The 21,082-nt window shown below is 30.3% G+C and overlaps 2 protein-coding genes across 2 annotated transcripts; both read left to right on the top strand.

The window, feature by feature from the left end:
• The first annotated feature begins 539 nt into the window (after positions 1–539).
• Positions 540–2,747, top strand: LOC123898749 (transcription factor FER-LIKE IRON DEFICIENCY-INDUCED TRANSCRIPTION FACTOR-like). Its single transcript, XM_045949762.1, has 4 exons — positions 540–1,033; positions 1,606–1,791; positions 1,982–2,155; positions 2,426–2,747. The coding sequence occupies exons 1-4, from the start codon at positions 545–547 to the stop codon at positions 2,522–2,524; spliced, it is 948 nt and encodes a 315-aa protein (XP_045805718.1). The 5' UTR covers positions 540–544; the 3' UTR covers positions 2,525–2,747.
• A 10,318-nt stretch (positions 2,748–13,065) lies between these two features.
• Positions 13,066–20,636, top strand: LOC123898381 (transcription factor FER-LIKE IRON DEFICIENCY-INDUCED TRANSCRIPTION FACTOR-like). Its single transcript, XM_045949317.1, has 4 exons — positions 13,066–13,586; positions 14,507–14,692; positions 19,891–20,064; positions 20,280–20,636. The coding sequence occupies exons 1-4, from the start codon at positions 13,092–13,094 to the stop codon at positions 20,376–20,378; spliced, it is 954 nt and encodes a 317-aa protein (XP_045805273.1). The 5' UTR covers positions 13,066–13,091; the 3' UTR covers positions 20,379–20,636.
• Positions 20,637–21,082: the final 446 nt, after the last annotated feature.

Here is a 21,082-nt window from a genome sequence, read left to right on the forward strand (position 1 = left end):
ATTCAACCATTTCTAGAACTACCCAAAAAAACGTATAATAATAGATTAATGCTAAACAGCGTGATGTGAAACTGATATATGTTATAGCAATGTAAATTGACAATCTCATCTACTTATATTAATGTTTGATAATTAATTTGTTAACCTTTTTTTATAAAAAAGTAGTTAATTCATTATCAAAATTAAAATCATAGAACAATATAGTGTGGCATAAATAGTAGATATTTGGATCCGTTAACTATTTAGTTATGTGTTTGATCCTTTACCAATGTGTATGGAAAAATATTTGTTAGCAGAGGTCAACCCTTAAAAGGATCTCAGTTACCACGAACGAATTAGTCTTTGCAGTTGCGCGTGGAGGATACTTTTGGTTTACCAAAATAATATAAAAAAATTAAAATGATAGAACCGGTGCAGTGCATTCATTAAATTGAAAAACACATCTTATTCCATTCACATCTTATAGTATTAATTAATTAATAATCTTGCTATATAATACTATTAGACCTGTCAACTATATCCAAATTACACCATGAACTCAAATATGGATGAGCACCAAAACTCACTAGTGTACACCAATAATTTTGAACTTCATGACTTCATTGATGATCCAAACTTTGATCAATTTATCGATTTAATTCGAGGTGAGAATGAAGATGAAATATGTAACTTTGGTTCTGACCTTATCAATGATTGTTTCGTTGATAATAATCATCATCAGCTTCTTCCAATTCCTCCAAATCCATTAATATTTGATCACAACAGCAACAACAATAGCAATATTGTGAATGTGTTTGATCCAAGCTCTAGCACAATTGGCTCCTTCTCTAGTTATTCTAGGGAGGTTAAGGGAGAAGCAGAAAATGATGGAGATGATTCTTCGGCACCAACAATCACGACGACTGGAATTAATGATGGCAAACCTAGTGGTAAAACCGATAGGTCTAAGACACTCATTTCCGAAAGGAGAAGGAGAGGTCGGATGAAGGATAAGCTTTATGCGTTGCGCTCTTTGGTTCCCAATATTACAAAAGTAAGTATTCTTATTTCAATTAAATTTCGAACTTTGAAACTCATGCATAAATTCATTTAGTGTCTCTTAATTAGTTCATCATTGAGCTACCTATTTGAGACGAGGCCATACTTGTTATTCAAGTCATCTCAAAGAAAATATTTACTTCGGTGAAAAATACTAATCATAGAAATCTACTAGGGTTTCGCCTTAGTTTTGTAAACTTATCTAAACCAAGTTGCAAAGATTTATTTTTATGGATTAAACATTTATAGTTATTTTTTTGCCACAAGATTAGGGTTTCTAAACTTTTTAAGTATTCAATCCAATATACTTGATATTAGTCATTAAAGAAAGAAAAATGTAAAAAACTTAAATGCGCTAAACTAATTAATACTATGAAGTTTTAAACGAAACAGAGAACAATGAATACTCTAAACCATACAAACTCGAATGGATTTGTTAATTTTCAATTTATGTTTATCTCTTTCGTAAATAGACAGTAAATAAAGCGTAGATAAATTAAGCAAACCCAAGCTCTATAAAATGGTCGGCAAAAAGTGTAATGTAATTGTTATAATTATATATCACAGATGGATAAGGCCTCTATAATTGGGGATGCAGTATCATATGTGCATGACCTTCAAACACAATCTAGGAAGTTAAAGGCTGAGGTTGCAGGACTTGAAGCATCCTTATTAGTGTCTGAAAATTATGAAGGATCAATTAACAACACCATTAATGCTCAAAGCCATCCCATTTGCAAGAAAATTATCCAGGTTTGTTTAATTATTTTTCATTTCACTTTTTTTTTTCCCTTCTATATCCTAGGTATGATTTGTGTCTAGTTGGAACTTGGATAGATCCATATAAAAAAAATATTGTGCAATAGAGGAGAAGGAGTAGATAAACTATTAATTAGTCCAATACTTTAGTTGATCTTTCAATCTATATATGCTATATATGTAGGTGGACATGTTCCAAGTAGAGGAAAGAGGATATTATGCAAAAATATTGTGCAATAGAGGAGAAGGAGTAGCTCCTTCATTGTACAAGGCTATTGAATCTCTTGCAAATTTCAATATTCAAAATTCAAACTTGGCTACAGTTTGTGACAATTTTCTACTTACATTTACATTGAATGTAAGTTAATTAATTAGCCTCTTCATATACTCCTTCCGGTTTAAAGATTTATCGAATAACTAATGCATGTATTTTGTCTATATATATATATATATATATATATATATATATATATATATATATATATATATATATATATATATATATCAGATACATTAGTTATTCAATAAATTTGAAGAAAAAAATGTTTATGTTTGAGATTGGAGGAAGCACAATTCATTGATTAGGATTTTCTTAAGGATTAACTAGTCATTAATTTGTTGAAAACAGGTAAATGGTTGTGAACAAGAAATGAACCTTCAAAATTTGAAGCTATGGGTGGTTGGTGCACTTTTGAACCAAGGCTTTGAATTCATGCCATCCTTTTGAGCCATTGCATGAAGTAGTATTCCACGGGAAGATTGCTAGAAAAAATAAATTAAAGTATTACAAATTTTGTTGTCTCTATGTTTTTTCTGTTTCTAATTTGCATCCTTATTCAAGATTTTTATAGTAGTGATACACATTATGTATTTTGTTAGAGTAATTAAATTGATTGACTCTCTTTAATAAAATTTAAAACGGAAAATAATATTATTGATACTATCCGAGCAAAAGACAGGGCCGTAATAAAAAAAAAAAAAAACCATATAGTATAAACTATATACTGTATTTTTCATGTGGTATGTGCAACTGTATATAAATATCTCTTTTCTTGAAAAAGAATGTTTTATAGTAGTATTTAATAATAAACTAAGCAAAATGTGTACAAGAATTAGAGCAAACTATATTGTTTCAAAAGAAAAAGAATTAGAGCAAGTAATAGAACAATATAGATTCAATCTAAAACTCGAGTTCACAAGTGTGTTGGTTAATCAGCAGGAACCCTGGTGGCTCAAATCATAAAGACATTGTAGAGAAGATGGCTTTTCCCAGTGTTTGTTGGGACCACCAGACCACGGTGGTTGGTAGGATAATCGACAATAGAGGTAAGGACCATCAGACAACCGCGGTTAGAAGGACCATCGATCGGTAAGTAGGACTAGTTCTCTAACTCGAAGTGATATACATGAGGGTCGTTTAAGGCAGATAGTTGGTCAAAGGACCAACCTAGAAGCGGGGTGTGTACTTGCAATTATGCAAGAACTTTAACGATCAACTAAGTGCATAAAGTGAGAGGTATTGGTTATAATAGAACATACTTGAGCTTGAACCATATAAAAGGTAGGCTTTGGTGTGTTTGGTAAGTCCAATAAGCTAGCTTATAGTTTATTGGACTAGCTTATAAGCTTGTTTGAAAAAAATAAAAGTGTTTGGTAAAAAGCTTTTCTCACGAGCTTATAGCTTTTTTTGAGATGCTATTTCAAGTAGCGTTTGAGCTTATAGTTTATAGCTTTTTACAATATTTTCCATTTTTAACCTTTAATTTAATTTTATTATTTTTTATAAAATAAAAAACTACTCACCACATATAAATATCCTTTTATGTCTTTTTATATTTATCAATCATTTAAAAAACTAATTTTACCAAATACTTTAATTTCAATCAGCTAGCTTTTCAGCTATCAGCTATAAGCTAGCTTTTTAGCTATCAGCTAGCTTATCAGCTATAAGCTAGCTTATAGCTTAATTTTACCAAACAAAGCCTTTATAGTGAGAGGTAATGAATAAAATGTCAAATAAATTTCAAAATTTGTCAAATACCCACTGAAGTTTAAAAATAAGTAAATACCTCCCTGAAATTGTAAAACGTCAATCAAATTGCTCTCTCCTCCGTTTACTCCGTCTATTTTGATGAGGAAAAGATGGATGAGACAAGAATTGATAAAGAGTATGATGTTGGTTATTGAGGTTTCTTGTCTTGTTATGAATCTGATGACTCGTATTGGTCTATTTTTTGAAGAAGCAATCAGATTGGTCTATTGGGTGGTTAAAACCTCTTGATTCTAATTTTGAAAGCAATGATAATGATGATGAGGATAATTATGGTAATGATAGTTTTGTTGTTTCGGTTCCTTGTTATTCACCTGGTTGCAAGGAGGTTGAAGGTTCAAACAGTGTGCTTTTGAAGGCTCAAAATAGACGGAGCAAACGAAGCAGTGAGCAATTTGATTGACGCTTTCCAATTTCAAGGGGGTATTTGCCTATTTCAAATTTCAAGGGGGGTATTTGACGAATTTTAAAATTTCAGGGGGGTATTTGACATTTTACTCAAGAGGTAATATTCCTAGGCCATAAAACATTCTACTAGACAGTTGTCCCTGTAGACAACAAACAAATTGTCTAAGGTTCTTGATCTGATGGACATGATGGGTCTGTTGAGACAAAATCCTATTTTGATGTTTTAAAGATAACAACCCTTAATTAAATTTTAATTTGATTCTGATCATTTTGTGATCTAACAAGTGCTCTTGAGTGATTTAATTTAAGAACCGATGCAAAGGATTAAATTAACCTTGTTTCACTCATAAGAAAAGAATCAAACACGTTTTAGACAAATCTGCCTCAGAGAATGATCTCAGATTGGTCTCCAGACTCACGTGTTCAAAAGCATAAGCACTTATTCAAGTCAACTTGGTACAAGACAAGAATGAACTTTTAAGTTGGACTTATTAAAGGATCTGTTGGACATAAATTTGGCATTTATTTACCAAGTTCAAATGGTGAGTCCAATAATCATTTAAATACAAATACGTTGTTCAACTCGCAGCGAAGCATGTTTCGAAGCAGGAATATGTTGTTTGAAGGAGCATTCGAAGAGTGTTTCGAGGCAGGGTCTTTGTATGGATTTTCTCAAGTCAATTGAGTATAATTGATTGAGGTTACCTTGTAAAGGTAGATCAGCTGGTTATAGCTGGATACTTTGTGATCTTGATTTAGATCATAAAGGGTCTTTGATCCGGGCTTAGATCAAAGGGAAGTAATTGTAATCTTGGTCTAGATTATAGTGGATAATCTCACGCAAGTGGGGACCGGAGTATAGCCCATACTATTAAGGGGTGAACCAGGATAAATTCTTTGTGTGATTTTCTTCTCTCTTACTCTTTTATTTTGTGCAAACACTATACACACTAATCACTTAATTATTTGCACTTATATTTTTGAGGAGAACGTTCTCCAGTTGATCTAACAACCGTGCTACTGTAGGCTATTGTTGTCTTAACTTATTTTACAATTTAAAATTTTAAAAGGGTCACAATTCAAACCCCTTTTTTATAACAAACCTTGTTACTTCAAGGTCCTTCTAGGGTTGGGGTGACCCACTCCCTAAAACGACAATGGGCCTCAGCCCCAATGCCGAACAATATAATCAATTAAAATGCACAAACATATAGTTTGTGTAGAACACCGCCAATGCACAAATGGAAGAGCCTAATAAAAAAACAAGGCCACACCATAACCAATCCTCCTTTCGTCCAAATTTTCTTTGATCTTTTTTTCTTATAATTTAGGAAAAAGGAGTAAAGATTTAAAGAAAGACTTACAAATTAATTTAAATATAGTTTATTTGTTACATCAAAACAACAATAGAATTTTTAAAATTGTGGTGCTAACTTTAGAAGAAGAAAAATAAAAATCTGTTGATGTTCAATATGAAATATCAAGTTACTATATTGCAAATTTAAGAGATCAAATTAATCCACCCTTATAATTTTAAAAACTATGTCAAAATAAAAATTTCAAAATACATTTTGATCAAAATTTTGACTCAATAAATATTGACGTTTGGTTTAAAATGACAAGAGTATTAATTTAATTAAACTTTCTTCTAAAAAAAATATATTTGTTTAATAGAATTAAAAAGTTTTCAAATATTTTAATATTGACTTATGAAAATTATAAATAAAATAATTATTAATCATGTTAAAGTTCATATACTTGTTGTCATATTCAAATTGTGTTTGCATTATGTTATAAATACGTAATAATTTAATAGTGTTGTATTTTTTTTTAAAATTGATACATATACTTTTATATAATTATAAAATAAAAATATAAAAATATATATTATGCGGGTATGAGGCAAGATGGATACTAAGGCACCCACACCTATATATATATCCACTTTGATTTGCGTGTATTTACTCATATCATGCTCATACACATAATACGAGATTTTATCTTACCCGTTGTGGATATTTTTTGCATGTACCCACTGAGTATGAGCCTAGTTGTCATCCCTAAAATTATACAAAAAAATAGTATAAAAGAAAAAGGAGAAAGAAGAAATTGTTACTAATTAATAGTTACACTAATTTAACCATTTTATAATATGTTAGAACTTCGTTCTTTGAGGTTACAATGTCAATAGCTTTTACTCGTAAGATAACATATCTATTAGTTGTACATTAGTAGCAACCAATAATAAATTAGTGCAAATGGTATGAGTTTTAATCTCCTTCAGCATATGATTAGAGGTTCATTTCTCAACTTATGCGTATGGAGAAAATTCAGTTGAGAGAGAAGAACTCACCGATAACTCAATAAAAAAAAAAATTGTACATTAGTAGCATGTAAAAAGAATAATATATCATGACAAATCCCTATTTAAGCGGGGTCACCTAACATTGATTCCTAATGTATAAAAAATGTATAAAAAATGAATTTTGTGTACAAACTAGTGAGTTGTTGTTGGACATATATACTTCTCCGTCCCGATTTGATTGACACAGTTGACTATTATGTACTATTGACACATGTTGCTTTGACCTTATTTTTTACTAATAAACAAAAATAAATATTAGCATATAAGATGTTGTTTGATTCGTCACGATTAGTATTTTCAAAATATCAAATTTTTATAATTTTTACTATTATACAATTAAAAATATTAATCTTCAAAAATATGCATTGGCATGCATGACACAGTCAACTGTGTCAATTAAATTGGAACGGAGGGAATTGTTGTGTAAAAACTAACAAGCTTTTTACTTTTTATTAATATCATTTCACAAGGAGAGGTAAATATAGTGCTGACATTCACGTATATTTATTTGAAAAAACAAAGGATTATATTATATCAATGAAAAGATTCTAGTATGAAGAAGACAACTGAAAAAATGACATTATAGTTGCTAATTATTCCCCTCTAATGTTGGCTGGTCGAGAAAGTAAATGTCATCCAGCAATATCAGATCTCATATATGTTTGTTATATAAAGGACAATTTATATCATTTAAAAAATTATTAATTGAATGAGTGTTTTCGAGATTTTTTATTAAATATAATTATTTAAAATTTTGTATTACTAATAATAGTGAAAATTAATTATTTCATACAAAATAAAAAATAAAAAAATTAATATAATACTTATAAACAATCAAATAGTCTTTTGTTTATAAAAATTTACCATTAATTTATTTAATTAAAAAGTAAATGTACCGGTACACTGTAATTTATTAGTTTACCATAAAAAAATCCTTATATAAAGAGATTTCTCTTATGAATATATTAGTAGATGTCTATTAGTCTTGACCAATATTCATTGGCTCATATATTGTCCTATAAATAGAGCATATGATACAATGTAATATACACATTGAATAGAACAATACAAGAGTCTATTCTCTTTTCTCTTTCTCTCCTTCATCTCTTCTTCTCTATTCTTGTTATTCTCTAGGAATAGTTCATAACACGTTATCAGCATGATAATCTCTCTCCCCTCTCAAGAAATGTATAGCAACCATGTGAGGTGATAAGTTTATTTCCTAATTTTTTATTCTATTTTTTCGTTTTTTTATATTGATTCACAGCCTACGATCCGTAAGTATCGTAGTTAAATTTTTAAAATATGAATCCCGAAGATTCATCGTGTGATGAAATTTTAAAATATAAATCCTGAAGATTCATAAGCCTACGCTTCTAAAATATCAATCCCTGAAGGATTGGAAAAATAACTGATTTGTTCTATTATATCGTTCTTAAAGAACTTAAAAATCCAAATTTTGTTCTCCATGAAATCTTGATGAATTCAATTGGGACACATCCCTGAAGGATGTACAAAATAATTGACAAGATCTATATATTTATAGAGTTTTTGAAAAACTCGTGAATAATTCAATATATTTATGCATCCCTGAAGGATTGCACATTTTTATATAATATTATTTTATTCATTTTGAATTCCATAAGAATTCAATCTATATGCATCCCTGAAGGATTGCACCAATATATATTCTTCTTACATTATAATTATAATATATGTTATACAGTTCTTGAAGAACTCGATGTTGTATGCATTCTAGAAGAATTGAATAAATGATTATTTTTACATTATAAGGATGTTATATAATTCTTGAAGAATTTCCTATGAATTATTTCTTATGAATTCTAGAAGAATTCAATTTAGATATACATGCATCTCTGAAGGATAGCTTTATCAATTTATTTAGAGTTTTGGCTATTTATAATTTTTACTGAATTTATTTTTATTTACAGTTATAATAATAATAATAATAATAATAATAATAATAATAATAATAATAATAATAATAATAATAATAATAATAATAATAATAATGGTGTATGATCTATGCATATTATGTTGATTAAAAAAAAACTAATTTGATAGTATCTTGTAAAGCATAAACATATCCCAATAAGTTACTATTAATGTCATTCATAACATAGGTTACATTATAATTATTATTAATTTCATTATGTTACTATTTAATTTGCATTGTAAAATTTCAGTACATTACATTATATTAGTATTAATAAAATAATTATTTTTATTAATACTAATATAATGTAACGTACTAAAATTTTATAATGCACATTAAATAGTAACATAATGAAATTAATAATAATTATAATGTAACATATGCTATGAATGAGATTAATTAGTAACTTATTGAAAATAAATTAGAATATTTTTATGCTTTACAACATGATGATACGTATCAAATTATTATTATTATTATTATTATTATTATTATTTATTTTTTTATTTTTAATCAACATGATATGCATAGCTTATACAATAGTATTATTATTATTATTATTATAACAGTAAATAAAAATAAATTCAATAAAAATTATAAATAGCCAAAACTCTAAAAAATAATTGATAAAGCTATCCTATAGAGATGCATGTATATGTATATTGAATTCTTCTGGAATTCATAAGAAATAATTTATAAGAAGTTTCTTCAATAACTATATAACATCGTTATAATGTAAAATTAATCATTTATGCAATTCTTCAGGAATGCATACAACATCGAGTTCTTCAGGAACTGTATAACATATATTATAATGTAAGAGGAATATATATTGGTGCAATCCTTTAGGAATGCATATAGGTTGGATTCTTATGGAATTCAAAATGAATAAAATAATATTATATAAAAATGTGCAATCCTTCAGGGATGCATAAATATATTGAATTATTCATGAGTTTTTCAAAAACTCTATAAATATAATAGATCTTATCAATTATTTTGTACATCCTTCAGGGATGTGTCCAAATTGAGAAATTGAATTCATCAAGATTTTATGGAGAACAAAATTTGGATTTTTAAGTTCTTTAAGAACTATATAATTGATCAAATCAGTTATTTTTCCAATCTTTCAGGGATTGATATTTTAGAAGCGTAGGCTTATGAATCTTCAGGATTCATATTTTAAAATTTCATCACACTGTGAATCTTCAGGATTCATATTTTAAAAATTTCACTACGATACTTCTGGATCGTAGGCTGTAAATCAATATAAAAAAAACGAAAAAAATAGAATAAAAAATACAGGAAATAAACTTATCACCTCCCATGGTTGCTATACCTTTCTTGAGAGGGAAGAGAGACTATCGTGCTGATAAAGTGTTATGAACTATTCCTAGAGAATTACAAGAATAGAGAAGAAGAGATGAATGAGAGAAAGAGAAGAGAGAATAGACTCTTGTATTGTTCTATTCAATGTGTATATTACATTGTATCATATGCTCTATTTATAGGACAATATATGGACCTATGTTGCATGGGTACTCCATTTTAGATCGAGTACCGGTACCGGGTACGTACCGGGTACCGGTACGCGTATGGTACTCCCCCGGTACGCACCGACGCCGTACCTAATTTTTTATTTTTTTTTTTGTAATGGGTACACGTGTGGTACACCTGTGGTACGCGCATGGTACACCATCCAAAAAAATATGGTTTTTTTTCTACTTTTTCTTTTATTATTAGTTTTTTTTTATAGGAAGATTTATGTTTTTTATTTGTTTATAATATAAAGTAGCAACTATTGCTAAAAAACAATAACAAAGTAGCCGCCGAAATTATTCACTCATTCATTGTGAACCTAACTTCGTCTTCTCTCAAGAAAGAGAAATATTAATACTTATAATGAAAGTGCAACAAAAATGTGAGATATTCGTAGAGATAAATGAGATTTATTTAATATATAGTTGATATTCTTGAAATCGCTAGTCTTTCTCGCGGTGAACCTAACTAGAGGTCACTCTTTTTAGTGATGATGAAGAGGGAAATTATTGACTTTTTTTGAGCTAATTGGTTTTTAATTTCATATTTTGATGTTTCGAACAATTTAAATTACATTTATAGTGTGGTGTGATCTTTTTTATGTTTAATTATTTGTTTTAACAACATAACTATATTATTTGATATATATAATTATATTTTAAAAAAAAATTATAGGGACGTACCCGTACCTTAGTTTTTCTAAAAATAACGTACCCCGTACCGGTACCAGTACCGGATACCGGTACCGTACCCGCACCCGGGCAACATAGATATGGACCAATAAATATGAGCCAAGACTATTGGACATCTACTAATATATTCATAACGGTAACTAGTTTTTCTAGTTTTCATTTTCATTAATGACAAATAGACGTAGTTGCATCTCATTCAAAACCATTAATAGTTTATACTTAATAGCAATTTATTTAAATTATGCTACATATACATTTATTTAATTAGCATTGAATTTTTGGTAGAAATGGTCACGATTCGATTCTCACGACTGTGATTATGAGTGAATTGGAATCACTTAATGTTAGAATTGACCTCTTAATTAGATTAGACGGTTTAGTGGGCCGGACCTTGATTGGTAAAAAAATAAAAAAATAAAACAGTAGTTAATTATGAGATCAAAATAAAATTAATAAATAAGTTAACCAAATTTATGAGATCAAAATAAAATAAATAAATAAGTTAACCAAAAATTCCAATTTTGCTTTAAAAAAATACTAGTGGTTACCACTTTCGTGGAGTGAGTAATAATGTAAGAAAAATAGTGGTCCTTATTTTTGGTCCCCCACATTTTAATTGCTTGCATTTAAGCCTTATTTTTTCTATTGTCAGAAAGACAAGTGAATATATTTTTTATATCTTACCCAAAGAAGGACGACTATTTCTTCTATTTTTATAATATAGGAAGATGACTAAATAATATTTTTTTGACACAGATGACTAATTAATTAAGCTAGCTTTATGGGTGTGTACACTTTAGTAAAAAGTGTACGGAATAACGTTATGAAGATATAGATAGGTCATATAGAAGACTTAAAAGTAGGATTTTGAGCGCCATATAATGCATAAATCTCTAAATAAAAAGTATAAAGGATTGTCGAGATAAAGATAAAAATAAAGAAACGTAAGGTGTTCACGGTAAAAAATTTAAAGAACCTAACTCTATAAATTTTTCAGAACACAAACAAATCAATTATTTTACACTTTTTTTTTTTTCAGTTATGCATTTATTAGTTTAGTAGTTCAAAATCACAAAAACATTATACTTAATATTCTTTAGATTAACTTAGATATTGAGCTTAAATAGTTAAATAGTTCCTCCTAAGACGAATTATTTGGGAGAACTCGAGTTCGATTTTTGGTGAAAATAATTTTTGACCTGATTTTTTTTTATTTTGCGGCTGAACTCTAGATTATAGGTGCCTCATTCGCTAACTTTTTTTTGATCTTACACCGAGAGAGCTAACTAATGCCAAATAAAAAAAATATATAAATCTTTGGAGTAGTTAAGCAACTCAGGTAAGGGATAGTGTTTTTTGATTAATAAGGGATAGAGTTTTTTTCTCAGTTTAATCACTTGAAGAAAAGAGAATTATTTTTTCCAAAAAAAGGGATCATTTTTTTTTTACACTTGACAGATTTTTTTGTCATGCCAAATAGTTTGGTGGTTAAAATTTTCACTCTTGAGTTTCATAAGATGTTTTTTTTTTTATAACTAATAATACATAATATTAAGGTTCATAATTTATTTATCATGTCCTATATAATTTTTTACGATATTTCAAACCTGCCATAACCTAAACATCCTTTACGATATTTCAATTTTCTTTGCAGAATTATTGAGGGATGTCATTATTTTGAGACTTGATTCCATTCACACACACAATATTGCATGCTCATTAGCTCATACATTAATAGCCAATAGCTATATTACATTGAAACGAGTGCATCTAATATATATTAATTTCAATAAAATTTTATATCATCCTTTTTATTTTAACTTAGTGATAATGATTCACATTTACACTAGTTTTGTGAATTTTATATTAAACACCTACCAAATTATAAGAGCAAAAAAATTCACACTTATTAAGAAAGTAAAATATGATAATTTGAAAAGTAAATTTATTTTTTTTACTAAAAATCTTCAAGAGTGTACTTTTTGACCATTTTTTTTAAGATTTGTATTAGATTAACCCTGAAAAATTTATACCATATATATAGACCATATGTGTATATTAATTTGTTACTCTTTCCAAAAGAAAAACAAAAAAGGTCTTTAGTTCATTGAAGAGGATAGACCCGATGAAGTGCATTATTATTTAATTGAAAACACATCTTATTCCATTCACACCCAAACTATTATATTAATAATAATCAATAATCATGCATGCTATACATTGCTACCCTTCTATATATTATATTAATAATATTGGATCTCGCAATTATATCCAAATTACACCATGAACTCAAATATGGATGACCACCAAAACTCACTAGTGTACACCAATAATTTTGAGCTTCACGACTTCATTCACGATCCAAACTTTGATCAATCTATCGATTTAATTCATGGTGAGAATGAAGATGCAATATGTAACTTTGGTTCTAACCTTATCAATGATTGTTTTGTTGATAATAATCATCATGAGCTTCTTTCAATTCCTCCAAACCCATTAATATTTGATCATAACATCAACAACTATGGTAATATTGTCCATGATCCAAGCTCTAGCACAATTGGATCCTTCTCTTGTTATGATCGGGAGGTTAAGGGAGAAGGAGAAAATGACGGAGGCCCTTCTTCGGCAACAACAATTACGACAACCGCGATTGATGGTGCCAAACATAGGGCTAAAACCGACAAGTCTAATATACTCATTTGTGAGAAGAGAAGGAGAGATCGAATGAAGGATAAGCTTTATGAGTTGCGTTCTTTGGTTCCAAACATTACAAAGGTAAGCATTTTTATTTCAATTGAATTTCAAAATTTGAAATTCATTCATATACTCATTTAGTGTCCCTTAATTAACTCATCAGTCGAACTATCTATTTGGTTTAAAAATAGATAAAAGAATTATTTAGTTGTCTCAAAGTAAACATTAATTGACTGATCCGATAAAAGATCTTAAAAATACTATTCACTAAAAATATACTTGGATTTAGCGTTAGTTTTGTAAACTTATTTAAACCAAGTTATAAGTTGCAAAGATATATATTTTGTTAAACATTTATAGGTTTCTTTTTTGCACAAGAATAGGGTTTCTAAACTCTTACTACTAAGTTTTCAATCCAACATGCTTGTTTGAGGATAAACTTGTTAAAACAACATCACCTATTAATAGGCTTTTACCCTTCTCCTTTTCAGTGGCTGCTTTGAGTGGTTTTGGTGGTTTATTGCTTTTCGGAGTTCTTTTTAATGCTTCTTATGTATCTTTCTTTTGTTTTTGAGTATTTCTGGTACTCCTGCTTGTATTCTGACCGTTTTATATATATATTTAACTATTTGTATTCTGATCGTTTTATATATATTTGTCGTGTAAAAAAAAAAACTATTTGTCATTAAATAAAAAACATCACCTAGAGGTAGTAGATAATTCATGTGATTTAGTCAACGAAGTTTAAGAATAGAGGTAGTAGATAATAACATTAAATGCAGAGTGAATTTGAATTTCAAATTTTTGTCTTTGGAGATAATTATTAGGGTAGTGATGTTGGAGTGAATTAGGGTTAATAATATGTTATAGAAAATTTTAATATTATTAAGATAAAATTAAGATAAGATAAGATTAAAATAAAATTATACATATATATCTACAGATAATGGAAGATTATGATAAGATAAGATTAAAATAAGATTATACATATATATCTACAGATGGATAAGGCCTCTATAATTGGAGATGCAGTATCATATGTGCATGACCTTCAAGCACAAGCTTGGAAGTTGAAGGATGAGGTTTCAGGACTTGAAGCATCCTTATTGGTATCTGAAAATCATCAAGGATCAATTAACAACACCATTAATATTCAAAGTTATCCTACTTTCAAGAAAATTATTCAGGTTTGTTTAATTTTTCTATTCATATTTTTTTTTGTTTTTCATCTTCGAGATTCTCTATAATTTGAATTTTATCAAAATACTATATCCATATAAAAAAAGTTACAAGTATTTTTTTTTAACGAGACATGAACTCAAAACCTTATCTATTATATGACACGAACTCAATGTTGGAACAAAGTCTCACTCTATGAATCCTCACACACAAAACTGATAAGGCACAAAAACCAGTAGAACAAAATGAAAATCTATGAACTCAGAAATTGATCAACAATGGAGGAAGGGTTTTGAGAGAGAAAGGAAGAAGATGAATTACACTTTAGGGAAAGTTTGTTCTCTTTATTCACAACACAAAAACTGAAACTTTACAATAGATGCAAGTGCATTATATAGCTATATTACTTGCACCTTAAGTCACACACTTGTAACTTCTAACAAACTCCCTAATTATTAGCTAACAAACTAATAACTACAAACTAACACTCTAACTAACTATATCTTGTAACACAAGTAGATTGCAACATTTGAATTATAAACTAACACACCACCTAATTCAATGTTGCTAATGATTCTAAGCCCATCATGTTTCTTAGCCTCTTGTACACTTCTATTTGCACTGCCTTGGTAAGAATATCAGCAAGCTGCTCTCCACTTCTGCAATGCTTCAAACATAACTTGCCATTATTGACCTGTTCTCTGAGATAATGAAATCTCATCTCAATATGCTTGCTCTTGCCATGTGCAACAGGATTCTTAGCCAAATTTATTGCTGAGATGTTATCAATATTCATGGTCACTGATCCATGATCTTCACCTGTCATTTCTTCATTAGATTTACTAGCCAGATGGCTTGGCATGCACACAATGATGCTGCAATGTATTCAGCCTCACAAGATGATAAGGCTACTACTGATTCCTTCTTAGAACACCATGCTATTGGAGCATTATTCAACAAGAATAAGTACCCTGCAGTTGATTTTCTGTCATCTGCATCTCCACACCAGTTTGAATCAGTATAAGCAATCAATTCACATTGCTTTCCTTTGTTTGTATTAGGGAATAGTATTCCATAATCCATTGTACCTCTGATATACCTCAATATTCTCTTTGCAGCAGCTAAGTGTGATAGTTTTGGCTTTTGCATAAATCTGCTAACCACACCAACACTATAAGCCAGGTCAGGCCTTGTATTACACAAATATCTCAAGGATCCAATGAGGCTTCTGTACTTTGTTGGATCTATCTCAGCTTCTTCCACACTCTTTGACAATTGTTGCCTTGGTTCAGATGGAGTAACTGCATGATTGCAGTTTTGCATATCAAATTTCTTTAGAATTTCACTGGCATACCTTCTTTGATGTATCAATAGCCCTTTACTGCACTTGTAAAATTCGATCCCTAGGAAGTATGAAATATGACCAAGATCAGTCATTTCAAACTCCTTCATGAGTTCACACTTGAATTTACTTATCTCACTTTCACTGCTACCAGTTATCAGCAAATCATCTACATATAGGCATAAAATCACTAAGTTATCACTGCTTGATCTTCTAACATACACACCATGTTCTGTAGTGCATTTTATGAATCCTATATCACTTAGATAGCTGTCAATCTTCTTGTTCCAAGCTCTGGGAGCTTGCTTGAGGCCATATAGTGCTTTATGCAGTCTATACACTTTATCTTTCTGACCATCAACTTGGAAACCAACTGGTTGCTTCACATACACTTCTTCATCTAAAGGGCCATTTAAGAAAGCACACTTCACATCCATCTGATATATAGACCAGTTGTTGATATTAGCTAATCCAACAACTAGCCTTATTGTTTCAATTCTAGCCACAAGAGCAAAAACTTCTTCAAAATCAATACCTTCCTTTTGAAGAAATCCTTTTGCTACCAATCTTGCCTTGTGTCTGGTTACTTCACCTTATGAATTCACCTTCACTTTAAACACCCATTTCACATCAATAGCCTTCTTGCCATGTGGTAAACTCACTAGAGACCATGTATCATTGTTTTCTATTGAATCCAGTTCTTCAATCATAGCATTGATCCATTTTGGATCACTCAATGCTTCACTCATACTTACTGGTTCAGTGTCAGCAAGGAATGCATAATGAACTATCTCACCCTCATCATTCACTTGATCATCTGGTGTTGTTTCACAGTCTTGCAGTCTTGCTGGCATATTTCTAGTTCTCTGTGGCCTGTTTGCAGCTGGTTGAACTTGTGCTTCAGTTTCAATTGTTTGATCTTCAAACATGATTCTCACATTATCTTTCTTAGCACTTTGAGTCCAATCCCATTCTTTAATTTCATCAATTATCACATCTCTGCTTACTACAATTTGCTTTGTCACAGGATCAAGCAACTTGTAACCACCTGTTGAATGATAACCAACCAACACCATTTGATTTGACTTGTCATCCAACTTTCTTCTTAACTGGTCTGGCACATGTTTATAGGCAATAGAACCAAACACTTTCAAGTGACTCAAACTTGGTTTAGTGTTTGACCAGCACCCTTCTAGTGTAATTCCTTCTAATTTCTTAGTAGGACATCTGTTCAAAATGTATGTTGCAGTAGACACAGCTTCACCCCACAATTCTTTTGGTAAGTGCTTGCCTTTCAACATACTTCTCACCATATTCATGATTGTTCTATTCAACCTCTCTGCAACACCATTTTGCTGAGGTGTGTATGGTGGCACCACTTCATGTATAATACCATCTCTTTCACATAATGTATCAAACTCTTTTGACACATATTCACCACCACCATCAGTTCTTAAAACTTTGATCTTGTGACCACTTTGTCTTTCAACCATGGATTTGAACTTGATAAACGCACCAAGTACATCACTTTTCTGCTTAATCAAGTAAGTCCACAGTTTTCTACTAAAATCATCTATGAATGTGACAAAGTACCTGTTGCCTCCCATAGATTCAACTTGTATAGGGCCACACACGTCAGAGTACACCACCTCAAGAGTAGCTCTAGTCCTGCTTCCAGCATCTTTACTAAAGCTATTCCTATGCTGCTTGGATTGCACACATTCTTCACACACTTCACTTGGAATTTCAAATTCTGGCAGTCCAGACACTAATTGCTTCTTCTGCAAGTTACACATATCCTTGAAATTCAAGTGACCAAGCCTGTAGTGCCATAACCATTCATCTTTACTAGCTGCAGTAGCCAAACATCTATGCTCCAACACATTGAGTTCAATTTTAAAGGTCCTATTCTGTGACATTGGAGCCTTTAAAATTACTCTACTATTTGAATCAAGCACTTTCATCAGTTTATCTTCTATTATTACTTTGTAATTCTTTTCAATTAGCTGACCAATACTAAGTAGATTACTTTTCATACCAGGGATGTAAAGTACATTAGAGATTAGTGATTGTTTACCATCTTTTCTTTTGATCAACACATCACCAACTCCTTCTGCAGCCAATCCACTGTCATTTGCAAATTTCACTTTACTCTTTATTGATTTGTTGAGGCTCACAAACCAATCCCTTCTACCAGTCATGTGTGAAGAACACCCTGAGTCCAAATACCATTGATCTTTGAACTTGGTTTCTTCAGTAGTTGTCACCATCAACAAGGTATCTCCAATCTCTTCTTGAGCCAATCTTGCATTATCTTCTGACTCTTTCTTTTCACTCCAACACTCATCAGCAAAGTGTCCATATTTTTGACAATTGTAACATTGAATGTTACTCTTATCAAACTTCTTCTTGCCACCTCTACCTCTGTTACTGCTACCACCTCTATAGCCATCATGATTACCTTGTTTATGACTGGAAGAACTAGCTTCTTGCTGGGAATTTCTATTGTTTGAATTGCTATGACCACCTCTCCCTTTATTGTTCCATTTTCCCTTATTTTTCTTTTCTTTGTTAGGTTGAGCTTGTAATGCAACTTCTGCTTTTGTCTTGCCTGCAGCTCTTTCATTCATTCTCTGTTCATGAGATTCCAATTGGCCTTGCAATTCCTCTTTTGACATGCTTGCTAGATCTTTGTTCTGCTCTATTGCAGCCACCAAATAATCAAACTTTGGTGCTAAAGATCTCAGTATCTTTGAGACAACAGACCTAGCAGTAATCACTTCACCACAATTCTTGATTTGATTCACAAGTTTTGTGACTCTTGTGAAGAAATCAGAGATAGTTTCACTATCTTCCATTTGAATTAACTCATATTGTCTTTTGTAAGTTTGAAGTCTAACCTCTTTCACTTTCTCTGCACCACCAAATGATTGAGCAAGAATGTCCCATGCTTCTTTTGAAGATTCACAATCTCCAACCTTCTCAAGATTATCTGCATCTACACACTGATGTATTATGAACAGGGCTTTATAATCTCTCTTTTTTGTTTCTTTATGAGTCTCCTTCTCTTCATCTGTGGCACGAACTCCAATTGTTGGCATACCCACAGTTACAAGATTCCACATATCTTGAGAGCAGAACACTACCTTCATCTGCTTGCACCAGTTATCATAGTTTTTGCTGGTCAGAATTGGAAGATTCATTGGAAAGTGACCATTTGGATGATTCATCATGGATGCTTTGCTTATCTTGAATACACTAATCTTGAACACACTTCAAGAACCACTGCAAGAATCACTTCTTGATCAGAACCAGAAGCTCTGGATACCATATGTTGGAACAAAGTCTCACTCTATGAATCCTCACACACAAAACTGATAAGGCACAAAAACCAGTAGAACAAAATGAAAATCTATGAACTCAGAAATTGATCAACAATGGAGGAAGGGTTTTGAGAGAGAAAGGAAGAAGATGAATTACACTTTAGGGAAAGTTTGTTCTCTTTATTCACAACACAAAAACTGAAACTTTACAATAGATGCAAGTGCATTATATAGCTATATTACTTGCACCTTAAGTCACACACTTGTAACTTCTAACAAACTCCCTAATTATTAGCTAACAAACTAATAACTACAAACTAACACTCTAACTAACTATATCTTGTAACACAAGTAGATTGCAACATTTGAATTATAAACTAACACTCAAAACTTTATTTTATTTTATTTTACATAGAGAAAATGTTAAAATTATCATAAACCTTATTTACGCAGGATCTTAGATATATAAAAAAAAAACTTTAATTGGTCTCTCGAAATATGCACACATTTTTAACATTTATGCATTATGCTATATATGTAGGTGGACATGTTCCAAGTAGAGGAAAGAGGATATTATGCAAAAATATTGTGCAATAGAGGAGAAGGAGTAGCTGCTTCATTGTACAAGGCTATTGAATCTCTTGCAAATTTCAATATTCAAAATTCAAATTTGGCTACAGTTTTTGACAATTTTCTATTCACATTTACATTGAATGTAAGTTAATTAATTACCCTCTCTATTTACTCATTCCAGTTTCAACATTCTTATTTCTAATTTATATTATAAATTTGATACATCGGTTATTCACTGAATTTAAAAAAAATAAAAATTGTTTATATTTGAAATTGGATGAAGCACAACTCATAGAGGGTCATTTAGTATTTTTGCTCAAGGATATGATTAACTAGTCACTGATTTGTTGAAAACAGGTAAGTGGTTCTGAACCAGAAATGAACCTTCAAAATTTGAAGCTATTGGTGGTTGGTGCACTTTTGAACCAAGGCTTTGAATTCATGCCATCCTTTTGAGCCATTGCATGAAGTAGTACTCCACGTGAAGGTTGCTCAAAAAAAAAAAAATAGTATTACAAATTTTGTTGTCTCTAGCTATGTTTTTCTGTTTCTATAATTTCAATCCTAGCTTAATTCAAGTTTTTTTAAGTAGTTATTATATACATTATGTATTTTGGAAGAGTGATTAAATTGATTGACTTTCTTTAAATTATTAGAGCTATCCAAAAAAGATGGGACCAAATACAAAAAAGGATAAGTCACTAGGTTTGATCTGGTAGTGAGGGATTTAAATAGTAAGCTAAAAAAAAAAAGTAAGACTAGTGTGCGTTTGTTTTAACTTTAAAAAAAAATTGTATTTTTAAAAATAATTTTTATGAATTGTTAACGAAAAAACATTATGATAACTCAGTTAAAAATAGTAAAACTTATTTTAAATTCATATTTTTATAAATTAAAGGAGTGATTTTGACCTTCAATAACTTAAATATTCACGTTATAAATTTTAACTTAATAAAAATTACAATTTAAAAAAAAAAAGAATTATCTCTAAAAAATGCTTTTTATGAAAAACTTTTTAAAAAAACAAAAACTTAGTGCCGACATTCACGTTTATGAAGACAAGACAACAAACAGACATATAAGTTGCTTATTATTCCCCTCTAGTGTTGGATGGTCGAGAAAGTAGGTGTAATCCATGATATCAAATCTCATATATATTA

Source organism: Trifolium pratense, linkage group LG7, assembly GCF_020283565.1.
Source record: "Trifolium pratense cultivar HEN17-A07 linkage group LG7, ARS_RC_1.1, whole genome shotgun sequence".
NCBI lineage: Eukaryota > Viridiplantae > Streptophyta > Magnoliopsida > Fabales > Fabaceae > Trifolium > Trifolium pratense.